General features: G+C 39.0%; 1 protein-coding gene across 6 annotated transcripts in view; it reads left to right on the top strand.

The window, feature by feature from the left end:
- The first annotated feature begins 614 nt into the window (after positions 1–614).
- SMARCA1 (SWI/SNF related, matrix associated, actin dependent regulator of chromatin, subfamily a, member 1) overlaps positions 615–13251 on the top strand; it is a 73249-nt gene continuing 60612 nt past the window's right edge. For all 6 annotated transcript variants that reach the window (XM_044235042.1, XM_044235044.1, XM_044235040.1 and 3 more), the window contains exons 1-6: positions 615–962; positions 5530–5616; positions 8447–8613; positions 8937–9037; positions 9344–9444; positions 12074–12253. In XM_044235042.1, the coding sequence (XP_044090977.1) occupies positions 789–962; positions 5530–5616; positions 8447–8613; positions 8937–9037; positions 9344–9444; positions 12074–12253 (810 nt within the window). In that variant the 5' untranslated portion in view covers positions 615–788. The remainder of the gene's footprint in view (positions 963–5529; positions 5617–8446; positions 8614–8936; positions 9038–9343; positions 9445–12073; positions 12254–13251) is intronic.

The raw sequence follows: 13251 nt of genomic DNA on the forward strand, positions 1-13251 counted from the left end.
AGTTTTAAAATTCAGTAGTGAAGGCAAAAGAAGGGCTCCTGCACATTGGCCATCTGAGAAGTATCAGAGTTGCAAATAGAGCAATATACATAAAACCGAAAAGTCACGCTTTGCCTTGTAAGAGAATGTTTGCAGCTGCAATTAGGAGATTCAAGGAGTTCTTCTGCAGAATTTATAAAGGTGGGAATAGCACCACCAATCCCTCTTTGGAGACCTGGGAAAGGGCTGTCCCCGGAGGGGTTCTGGGCTTTGCAAATGGTGAGAAAGACCTTTTGCCTTGCAGTTACTAGCCGAGGAAAAGTTCTTTGTGCAAGAAGAGGAGAGCGCCTCGAGGTACAAAGAGCAGATTTAAGGGAAAGAGGATTCCTTCTGCACACATCTGCGAGGGGAGCTCAGGCTGACTGTTGGGGGCGTGTGGGAAAGGAGATTTTTAGGGAGCCGCGGGCTTGTGGGTTCCCGCCTCCACCCCAGTCCGCGCCCCACACTCAGGCAACAGTTGGTCGTGCGGGGCCGGCCCGGGCTCTGGGTGGGGAGGGGGAGTCTCGCGATCGTTGAGGGGGGGTGGAGGAAGGGGGGAGGGTGACGGGGGGAGGCCATGACGTAGGGTGGGTGGACGGAAGTGGGGCAGGGTTGAGGGTTATTTAAAGAAGGGGGGGCTGAGCGAAGGGGTTGGAAGCGGAGTGATTCCCCACCCCTGCTCCATCTAGCTCTTTCCAGTGCAGCCACTGCCGCCGCCCAGGAGCCCTCGTCCCCTTCCTCGTCCCCCTTCTCATTCCCGCTCCAACGCCATGGAGCCGGACTCCGCTGCAGTGGCAGCCACCGTGGCACCCGCTAATGCGACCGCCACAATCGTGGTCATAGAGGACGAGCAGCCGGGGCCATCCACCTCTAAGGAGGAGGGAGCGGCCGCCGCGGCCACCGAAGCCACCGTGGCCACGGAGAAGGGCGAGAAGAAGAAGGAGGTAAATAGGAAGGGGGTGTGTGTGTGTGTGCGTGGTGAACAAATCCTGAGTCAGGCCCCTCTGAGGGGCCCAAGCCCTGACCTTTTGGCGCCGACAGGTACCGGCGGAGCTCCGCGGGGATGGGGGCCGAGGGCGCGCTGGGGGTGGGGGGCGGCGGAACAGTCTAGCATTCGTTCCCCTCCCCCTTTCCTCCTTGCCGCCTGGAGGGCGGGGGCGGGGCTGGGCACGGGCGCGGCGCGGGGTGGAGGGTGCCCGTTATCCTGGGAGCTGGGGGCTTTGGAGCCCCTCGACAGCCCCCGGCCCCATTCACATTCCCGGAACTGGGGTAACAGGGTGGGGGATGGGGCTGTGCAGGAAAAAGCCTCCGCCTCTCCCTCTCCTCTTGCTCGCTCCCTCTCCCCCCCTTCCCGTCGGCCTCTGCCTGGGAAATCTGGGCCCTTCAATCCCACACCCGCGCAAAAGGGGTCCTGCTGGGGCTTATTTTTTTAAATTTGAATTTTAAGGTGCTGGTGGTTGGGAGGGGGAGGACGATAGAAGAGGCTTGTTTTTTTGAATGGCAATGTCGGCCTTTTAGGTGGCAGCAAAAAAATCATCCCTTGTTCGTTTGGTCCCTGCCTGCTGAAGCGGGGTTGTCACCCCGAGAAAATGAGCTCTCCGCGTCCTAGCCCCCCTTCCCCCGCAATCCAAACCCCAAACTGAGGAATCGTGGACGCTGGCTTAGGAAAATTTCCAACGTGTGCACCCTCACCCTCTCCTGCCCCGCCCCCGACGGTATAGTGTTTCACTCCAGGGCCACCCAAATGGTCCCCCAATCCGGCCCCAAGCCTTCCAGGCTTCCGCCTCCCTCTCCTAGTGGGCGCTGCTGGCTCCTGGACACACGCAGGCTTTTTATTTTTTTAATTTTTTTATTTTTCTTTAACCCAGCGTCGCTAGGATGAGCTGCTTCTAACATACGTAAGGGAACCGCTTAGAACCTTATTAAAGCCAAATCCAGAAAATATGTATTATTTCCATAAGGCATATCTCATATGGACCAAGACATTCAAATAGAACTATGAAACACGTTCAGATTTGAAATAAAAAATAGGATGGGACATAAGGATTGTTGATGTATAATAAAATTGTAGAATGGATCGTTTATGGGTGGATTTCTTTCCGTTTATGAGTAGACGTATCACAATTAAACGGTAGGTAATTAAAATTATGCTTTAGAGATCTCAAGTGGCTTTGTCTGAATCATTATCTGATAGGATACGACCAAATGAAAAGCTTTTGAGGGAAAGTAACACCTTTTGCCGTGAATTAGAGTGATTTTAAATGCAGCAGTTGTTTAAGTGACATATTTTACTGTTATAAGGTTGACTAAACAGAAAGACAATTGTAGTGTTAAGTGAAACCCATAGAAAACATGCACATTTTAAGATCTATGTGGTACTTGGATCAATAAGACAATATTGTAAAGATGGGTCAAATGCCAAGTGTCAATACAAAATCACATATTGGAGAATTCAGACATGAGTCTAGGTGCTTTTTATTCGTTAGACTGGGCAGAGGTAGGGGCTAAACTGTCTTTCGTATGGCAGTGAAGGTTGCTGAATTTCCAGATTGTGTAAATTTTTTGAATTGTGAAAAGATTGGGAGTCAATAAAAAACCCAGTGTAACAAACACTGAACTGATACATATCTATTAATGAATTAGGTAAGCTCTTCAGAAATTGCCATGATAATACCTCATTTGTCTGCTCAGCTTAGGGAAATGAGATGTTGCATGGCAGGAACTTTCTGAGTACCTGAAGTTTATTACTCTAGTCAGCCAATCTTTTTTATTTTTCCTGAAAAAGCTAAAGACTACTAAAACATCTACTTAAGTTCTTTCATTTGTATCATTCCTTCAAATAAAGTAATTTGGCAAACATACCCCCCAAATCTAAATAGATTGCTCACTCCCTTGACTCCTTAAGTGATGTACTGAAAGTGCAGATTAACCTGTTCCTCATGTTCATTAGTTATTATGCTCTGCAAGTTATATAAAGGCATTTGAGATGCAGGAGGCTGTTTCCCCTCAATTAAATAACCACTTCCCAGACATTTCCAGTATTGTGTTGATTCTCTTAATGATTTTTCTCTCTCCTCCTCCAATTGTCAGGCTGTTAACTATCATTCTTTAAACACTTAATCTACCTTGATCAGAAAGAATTTATAATAAAGGACATAGATGTTACAAAACCATAAAACCATTTAAAACTGTAAAAATACAAAGAGACAGAAGTACAAGTGATGCAGTAGGTAGAGGGAAATCATTAGCCCTCTGTGTTAAGGAAAAGGGATGTTACTGTGGTGGATTCATGTTTTAGTCCTGGGCTTCTGCCATCTCTTTTTGCTTTTTACATTGTGTCTTCTTCTAGTGATCTTTCCCATGTCATTTGCTGCTGCTTTTATTCTCTGTAGTATGGCAAACCAGATTATCAAACTTGCTAGAATTGCCTATCAAATAAAGAAAATAGGCTCTGAAGAAGTGCCTCTTGTGATGCATAATATAGATGAGATTTTGTAGATTGACCTGTGACATTCAGCTACAGAAAGGCATTTTTGCTTACCTTCTGGTTCTAGAATTTACTTGGTTTAAGTGATAGTTGGATAACCTAACACTGGAAGTTGGAGTTGGTGTTTTTGGTAATGAAAGCATCAAGAAAATGGTCATGGTCTTTAAGACAGGGCATCTTGATGACCTTGTGGTATATTCTTATGACATCTAAACTACCAGATAATAAAATCCATAAGAAATTCATTAGATTATTTTAGTCACTATTTTATCTTGTGTGAGAAGTGTACTTTTGAAAATATACAAAGGAGGTTTAGAAGGTAGGTATTTTAAAATTTGTTGTGGAAGATAGTGCCAATTAAGTAATTACCTACAGCTTTTAATAGCACTGCTCAAGATTAGGAATTTTAATCAGCATATAATTAAATTTTATAGTATTCTACCACAAGGTAGGCAAGAGTATTGAGTGAAATTTTTTCTAATTAAAGTTTTAATTTTTCTATGAGTAAAATCTATGTCCCACATTATTAGATATACACTTGTGTATATGAGGGGAAGTAATTTTGACTGTTTTCAAAGTTGAAAACTGAACTTTATACAGCTTTTCAAGTAATGGTAAAGGGGTGTGTGTGTGTGTGTGTGTGTGTGTGTGTGTGTTTACCCAGTTTTTCTTTACTTGTTGCTCTGAAAATGAAATCAGATTTAGAGTATATGTGACAGTTTGAAAGTGTGGGGTTGAGGGAATTTTAGCAGTTTTCTGTTCTTGCCCATCCAGGATTATATTAAAAACACCCCACATAGACGATATATACATATGAGGTGCTTAAATCAAGATGGCTATTATTTGGGTTAAGAATAATTGAACAATACCTGATCAGTGCTTCAAAGTCGAACTCTGACAAGGGTCAAATTCCATAATCTTTGTTTGGATTTTCTCAAAATAGAAATTTCAGTAAATGTTGGAAGACATACTCATTAACTATCGAAGTCATGTCTTTCTTACATTTAAGATCACATTCTGTTGATTTAGAACCTAAATTTTTGGAAACTGGTCGACAAAAAGTCACGATAAAATGGACAGAATTTCTTTAGTTTTCTCAGACAGATTTGTGTTTTGATTTGTGCAGTCTGTGTTAAAACAAATGCTCTTGGTTCTGGTACTAAGAGGTAGATTTGTGTTTTTATTATTTTACTTCTCCATTTCTTACAGGAAAGGTGGTGTATTTTATATGCCTATTTGTATTTACAAGGGCAAGTTTATCTTTACGAAGGATGGTGTGCATAAAATAACCCTCCAGATAATTTCAGTATTTTTAAGAAGCTGACTTATGCCAGTTTTCACTAAATTACAACTTTTTAAATATCAAGTTAATAGTTGATAGCCTTGAGAAACTGCTTCTTTGAAATGTTTATGTAATATGGTTGAAAATACTTTTCTTTCCAGTTGGAGAAAATTAACATAAACCAAAAGTTAGAAACTGTACTGTTTTATTATTTAAATAGGAATGAACACATTGCATTACATTAAAAAGTTTTAAAGTTCTGATTAGAATATGAAAACAATAAAACGTGTCTTTTCAGGAACAGAAACCACAGTCTTCTTCTGAGAGTCTGGCTTGTTTCCATTACATAAAGAAGTGTTTCTGAGAATTAATATTTACTTTCCTTGAATTTTTTGGTTTGTGGTTGATAATATTAGCATATTGTAGATTTTGAATCTTCTATTCAATGGTCATAGGCTTTTTTATGCTTAAAAAAGGTGAAAAAGGTCAGTGTTTCACCTTGGTGTTTAATTAATGTTATTTCTCTGGCTTTAACAATTCAGATTTTTTCATTGGACCTCAGCTGCACAGAACTGGATTAATTATAAGCCCTGCTTCATGACATGCTCTCATCCTTGGTCTATGTGTTGTCCAGTTTCATTTATTTATTATTTAATTACTTTCACTTTCTTCAGATGCAAATGTTGACCACTTTTAAGATCTTGCTTTGTAATTTGATGGCTTATTTTTTTTGAAATTTTAGAAAAATGTTTCTTCATTTCAACTCAAACTTGCTGCTAAAGCTTCTAAATCTGAAAAGGAAATGGACCCAGAATATGAAGAGAAAATGGTAAATATATTCTTGGGTAGGATAGTGAATTACCATAGTTGGTTTTTTCCTTATTGAAGAAACTCAGTCTCAAATTAGTTTCACTGTAGTTGCTTTTTACAGAGGAGATGTGAAAGATTGAAAAAGTACCTGTGTATGTATAATGAATATAGGGTCCTAGGTTTTAGAATTGGAAAGTAATTTAATATATAATCAATTATAATGGATTTTAAAAAAATATGTTTTTTTATTTGAGAGAGAAAGAGCACAAGCCAGGGGGAGGGGCAGAGCAAGAAGGAGAGGGACAGGCAGACTCCCTGCTGGGTGGGGAGCCTAATGCTGGCCTTGGGGCTTGAGGCTTGATCCCAGGACTCAGAGATCATGACCTGAGCCAAAGTCAGACACCCAATGAACTGAGCCACCTAGACAGCCCCATCATAATAGATTTTTTATTGAATAAATGAATCTCTTTGTTTTCACATGAAAGAATAAGGATCAGAGAAACTATATGGACTAGTTGGGAACAGAAGTCACATCTCTTCACTTTCGTTAAGTGTTCTTTATCCCATAATAAGATTTTTAAAAATATTTTATTTATTTGAGAGAGAGTGCAAGAGAGAGCATGAGAGGGCACAGAGGAGTGAGAGGGTGAGGGTAAAGCCGACTCCCCGCTGAGCAGGGAGCCCATCCGAGATGATCCCAGGACCCTGGGATGATGACCTGAGCCGAAGGCAGATACTTAAGCAACTGAGCCACATAGCTGCCCCCAAGATATTTTTTTAAAGATTATTTGAGGGGTGGGGGAGGGAGAAGGAGAGAATCCTCAAGCCAACTCCCTGCTGAGCCCAGAGCCTGGTGTGAGCTCCATTCCAGGACCCTGAGATCATGACCTGAGCTGAATCAAGAGTCAGACACTTAACTGACTGAGCCACCCTGCCACCTCAATCATAAGATGTTTTAAGCTAAAAATACTGTCTCCACTAAGTGAACATAATCAGTGGCAGCATCAGTATGGCTGAAAGAAAGCAGGTCACAAAGCCAGACTGATATATTTTTTCTTCTTCTCTTCTTGCTTTGGATATATTAATGTTATACATTGTAAAGCATGTAATATAGTAATACATTTTCTGGAGGAAAGGAGATTAGCCCAATACCTGGAAACATTACATATTTAAGCAGTATAATCTCAGTTATGCCCACCTACTGCTTTGCCATAGATTTAATTTAGTTTTTATTAAAAAAAATTTTATTCACTAAAATCCATATTTTAGGGGTGCCTGGGTGGCCCAGTGGGTTAGCCCTCTACCTTCGGCTGAGGTCATGATCTCAGGATCCTGGGATGGAGCCCTGCATCGGGCTCTCTGCTTAGTGGGGAGCCTGCTTCCCTCTCTCTCTGTGCCTGCCTCTTGTCTACTTGTGTTCTCTCTCTCTCGTCAAATAAATAAGTAAAATCTTAAAAGATAAATCCATATTTTAGCTTTCATTTTAGTTGGAACTGAACTTTTTGGTTGAGGGGTTGTTTTTGCAATAATATTATACAAATAAGTAGAGATGAAGTCTATTTTTTGGCTGTTCCTAGTGATTTTACCAAACTCCATGCCTAAATGTCTAAGGTCACGTCTGATGCAGACAGTTAATGTTTTAACAACTCTAAAAACAACATTCCAGTGAGGGTAACATAAAATGGAAAAGTTTGGCCTCCTTCCAACTTCTGGTCTGAATGTACTTGTCTAATTCTTCTGTTTATGTTAAAGAACTCTTGTACTTTTCTGGTGTTACTAATTATGCAGCCTTCATTAGCAATCAAATATTCTCTTTCCTGTGGTGAGAAAGTGATTGGGAATTAAAAAATCATTTTCATTTTTTTCTTTATCTAGAATGATGTATATATCTTTTGGTTTTCTAAGATTTTTTTATTGAAGTTCTATTTCATTAATGTGGTATAAGTTATACATCCTTTTATAATTTATTGAGAAATTATAAAACACACCAATTTTTAACAGTTAATATATATTAACTATTTTTACTTACATGTGTGTATATATTTTTCCTCCAAATTGTGCTCACTTTTTATATTATTAGCATAAAGTACAATTTTCCAGGGGCACCTAGGTGGCTCAGTCATTTAAATGTCTGACTTTTGCTCAGGTCATGATCTCGGGGTCCTGGGATCAAGGCCCACATTGGGCTCCATGTGGGGAGTCTGCTTGTCCCTCTGGCCCTCTCCCTACTCTTGCATTCTCTTTCTCTCTCTCAAATAAATAAAATCTTTAAGAAAGTGCAATTTTCCAGATCACTGTAATTGAAGGGAGAAATATTTATAACATTATTTTACCATGCATTCACAGTATTTTGAGATAAGATGATGCTGTATTCTAAGATATTAATTATTCCTAGATGCATAGCTAATAATTTATATTTCTGTATTTAGAATATAGTTTATATTATGATGCTTTATTTTGTTCACTAGGAGAAGAAAATCATTATGTTTTGGAAAGAAGATTTGCTTTTTGGCCCTGATTCTTTAAGCAGGGTACTTTTAATTGGGACATTTACTGCTGTTAGATCACTTGGCTTCTCTCCAGACTGTCTGAAAACGTCATTTTCAAATTCTGCTTACTAGCTATGGGAACTTGGGCAAGTTAGTTACCCTCTCCCTACTTTACTTTTATCATCTGTAAAATGGAGATAATATTAGTACCCACCTCATAAGTTTACTAAGAAAATTAAATGAGCTGTATGTTTAAAGTGCTTAGAACATAGTGCAAAGTAGCAGGGCAATTTAAGTGTTTGTTAAATAACTTCGAATAAGAAAGAGAGTCATTACTTGTTCTTTTGTTTTGTACATTAGAAAGCAGACCGAGCAAAGAGATTTGAATTTTTATTAAAGCAGACAGAACTTTTTGCACATTTCATTCAACCTTCAGCACAGAAATCTCCAACATCTCCTCTGAACATGAAATTGGGACGTCCTCGAATAAAGAAAGATGACAAGCAGAGCTTAATTTCTGCCGGAGAGTATGTTGGCATCTCTCTCTACTTTATTCCCTCTCTTCCTCCTGTTCCCACCTGTCCCTCCTCTTATATTCTCATTCCGTCTTTTCTTATTCAGTATAATTCTGTATTTAAAAAATAAGGTTATTGTCAGTATAAATAAGTTTTGGAAGCAACAACTTTTCCTCACTAGAAATCAATAAAAATGTATGCTGGTTCTATCAACCTCTAAGCAAGACTTTAGAACTCACTTTTGTTTTCATGACAGACATTAACAGTGTACAGTAGTAGCTTAATTGACAGCTTAATATTTGGGATGAATATAAAGATATTCCTTTTCATTTCAGCTACCGCCACAGGCGCACAGAACAAGAAGAAGATGAAGAGCTACTGTCAGAGAGTCGGAAAACATCTAATGTGTGTGTTAGATTTGAGGTGTCACCTTCATGTAAGTATCTCATTATGTTGGTATTTTTTTTCTAGTTTGGTTTTAGAAAAATTATTCTTGATTGTATTTTTAAAAATATTTTATATATATATTTGAGAGAAAGAGCACGCCTGAGAGAGCACGAGGAAGGGGGCAGAGGAAGAAGCAGACTCCTCACTGAGCAGGGAGCCACCAAGGGGGCTCAATCCCAGGACCCCAGGATCATGACCTGAGCTGAAGGCAGAGGCTTAACCAGCTGAACAACCCAGGCACCCCTGTATTTGACTGTATTAATGAAAGTATGAGACATTTTGATTTCTTTTTCAGATGTGAAAGGAGGACCACTGAGAGATTATCAGATTCGAGGGCTGAACTGGTTGATCTCTTTGTATGAAAATGGAGTCAATGGTATCTTGGCAGATGAAATGGTAAGGAGTCGATAGCTAAAAGCACAATATCGGTTTTCAATTTTTTTTTTAAAGATTTTATTTATTTATTTGACACAGAGAGATCACAAGTAGGCAGAGAGGCAGGCAGAGAGAGAGAGAGAGAGAGAGAGAGAGAGAGGAGGAAGCAGGCCCCCTGCTGAGCAGAGAGCCCGATGTGGGACTCGATCCCAGGACCCTGAGATCATGACCTAAGCCGAAGGCAGCGGCTTAACCCACTGAGCCACCCAGGTGCCCTCGGTTTTCAATTTTTAAGTAAATTTGAAATACCTGAGCTGTATTGCCTGCCCCCGTCCCCTGCCCTGAAGGCTAACTGCTTTATTTAGTTACAATGTAAAAGGCATTTGTAAAGTCTAGAATTGTTTCTTTAAGTAACCTCAAGAACATATACTTTCACAGGCTACAAAATTCTTAGTGCATTTTCCCCATATGGTTTAAAAGACCTCCTTGTACTTTTGTTTTGTTTGCACTTTGGCTTCCAGGAAACTCAGAGCCAAAATGAGAGACCCTGTGTGACATAATGGCCAGCCCATTGTGCCTTTGTGTCTTTTCCTTGGCCCTTCTTTCTTTCTATTTTATTATTAACGGTCCATGTTTTCATTGTAGGCCAGCTGAAACCTATTTTCTTTGTAGGTGACCTGAAATCCTTTTGGTAATGAGGTGGGGCATATAAACCAAACACTAAATGAGTGGATGAATAAACCAAACAATAAATGATGAAAGTGTGAATGAATGAATATAAGCACCTCAATATGTGAGCAGTCAGAAAGTGAATAGATAGAATAAAAAGAAATAAAGAGCAATGTTGAGTCCTGATATAGCAGAGTCCTGATATACCAGGTAGGACCTGGGAAATAAGGAATAATGGGTATATAAACAAAATGACCAAAGAGAAAAAGTAAGGCATTTAAGATGCTAATTCAGCAGATCAGGGGAGTACATGAAGGCCTAGATTGGTATTTTAAGACCAAATGAATAAGATAGGATTAAGGGGGAGGAGTTCTAGATCTTTATGACCCAGTGATACTCATATTTATATGACTCTGGAGCCATATTTGAAATTACTCTTATCCAGAAGAGCCATATGACAATTTATGGTCTATAACATGTTGTGTAGTAGTTGATCCCACAGATGCTGAGGAACTGTTAGATGTGTGGCAGGAGGTCCTTTAAATCAAGGGTCTGTAGGTCCTTATATTTAGTATTCTGGGTTGGAGACTACAGTTAGCTCAGAGGAGGAGGAGCTTGGTTAATTGGATAACAGAAAGACCGTGATTACTTGCCCCAAGCTCCTCTTGGCTGCAGGTTGTTTAAAGGATCTAAAGATCCTTCATACTGAAATTATGCTGACACCAGATACTTTTTAATTATTAAAAAAGGGAAAGAGACTTTAATAAGGGGTATAGAAAATTAGGAAAAAAATCAACAAAAAAATTGAAAGTAAATCATAATTATGCTACATAGAAATAATCACAGTTGACATTTTGGCATATTTCATTTAGTATTTTAAGTTCAAATGTATTTATTTTATATAGTTGAGATCATATTTTACATATAATATGATCCTCTAATTTCTTAACATTCACACATTTTCTACATAATTCAAATATTTGTAAAAATAATTGTTAATTCTGTAATAATTAATCTTGGGAAGTTACCATGGTTCTCTTCATCTTCTCCCTTATTGCAGGTCGTCTGGTTGGATGTGTAGTATGTATATTGTATATTTAATATATATGGGTTGATATATATGTATATATGGTATGTAATAATACTGTTTGAGAGCCCTTGTAATTTAGTTTTTCTGCACCTTTCAAATTATTTCCAGAGGATTCCTAAAAATGGAATTACATGATAAAAGAATTTTAAATATTTTAAAGTTTTGATGCATCTCATTAAGTGAAACATTAGATGGGATAAACCCTATAAAAACAGTTTTAAGTCTGGGTTTATGAAAGCAAATATATACCTTGCATAGAGATAAAGCCAGAAACTCTTTTAAAAGGCCACACATCATAGAACATCATTCCCTTTCTTATCAGTTAGGTGGTGGGTTTGTGGCGTTCAGTATGCTATTTTTTAAAAAGTTCACCAGACCGGGTGATCTCTAAGGGCCTTTCTGGCTGCAGAGTTCTTTTATGTTCTGTTCTTTTATGGTTCCATAGGTCTTCAAGGTGTGAGGTACAAGTACAGAGAGCCACAAGTCCCTTGAAATGCATAGTCTGAATATTTCATAATATATATAATATCATATATAATAATGTTGGGAACAATGGGAAAGAAAGACTAGTATCTAAGCAGGCTGGTAAAGGAAATGAGTGTGAAACATATACACAAAATTCCAAATTTTGCCTCTAGAAAAAATTATAAAGTAGACTGCTTGCTCCTTTAAGAGGAGTAACAAAGATCTTTCTAACTGCAAGTCCCCTGGTTTCTTTTTGTACACACAGTAAGTACAAATTGGAATTGTTATTCACTTAAAAAAACAAAAGTCTTTAAATTTTTCCCTATGTGACATAGTTGACAAATGTCTTTTGTAATGTTATTATAATAAAATGTTTTCATTAAGTAAACACTTACGGATTTTTTTTTCTTTGTAATGATAATGCAGGGTCTTGGTAAGACTTTACAAACGATTGCTTTGCTTGGTTACCTGAAACATTACCGAAACATTCCCGGACCTCACATGGTTTTAGTTCCAAAGTCTACTTTATACAACTGGATGAATGAATTTAAACGATGGGTCCCATCCCTCCGTGTTATTTGTTTCGTCGGAGACAAGGATGTGAGAGTAAGTGAGAAATAGGTTTAAAGAGGCCATCAAGAATAACATCATTTCTGGGGTTAAGTTGTATGCTATTAACCATAAAAGACATTGAAGTTGACTGCTACTAGTAAGTAACTCTATGTTAGGCTCTGTTGTAAGTGCCTTTTATATATTAATTAATTCTCACAACACTCTTGTGAAGTAGATGTGTTGCTTATTAATAACAGACAGTCCATTACTTTTTAAAAAAATATTTATTTATTTGACAGAGAGAGACACAGGGAGAGAGGGAACACAAGCAAGGGGAGTGTCAGAGGGAGAAGCAGGCTTCCCCAGGAGCCCAGTGTGGGACTTGATCTGGGGACTCTAGGATCATGACCTGAGCTGAAGGCAGTTGTTTAACCAACTGAGCCATCCAGGCGCCCTAGGAACTTGGTCTTTGTAGCTGGGTTTCGCCAGAACTACAGTAACTGAAAGCCAGAATGAAACAGAGTTAACTTGAGTCTAAGAAAACGACTTTGTGACATTAGTATAGACTAGAGGGAGAAGCAGGCCACCCTGGGATCAGCACCTGAGCCGAAGACACACGCTTCACAGCTGAGCCACCCAGGTGCCCCCAAACAATCCATTACTATGCTTATCTGCATTTAATTTCAACTAGGTCATTAACCTCAACATTTTTGAGTTTCATTTTGAATAACTTTTTATAAAGGAATTCCTTATCTACAGTGTGTCTTTTCAGTGACTCTATCATTTATGCTGTTTTGACACCAAAACTGTAAATTTGCATGACTTAATTTATGCTCAGATTTTTCACTTTTGACTTTGACTTGGTATATATGTATACCTGTAGTGTGCTTGGAGTCTTTTCTATTTGTACAGAGAGCCTTGTGTTTTGTGTTTATGCGTAGACACAACTTTCAGTTTTGGTCTTTGAATAGAAAAATACATATCTGCATACATTCTTAGATATTAGAAATTCTGGGCTCTTGCTTAAATTATCCATTTGTCAATCTAGTAGG

The sequence above is a fragment of the Neovison vison genome, chromosome X, assembly GCF_020171115.1.
Source record: "Neovison vison isolate M4711 chromosome X, ASM_NN_V1, whole genome shotgun sequence".
In the NCBI taxonomy this organism is placed as follows: domain Eukaryota; kingdom Metazoa; phylum Chordata; class Mammalia; order Carnivora; family Mustelidae; genus Neogale; species Neogale vison.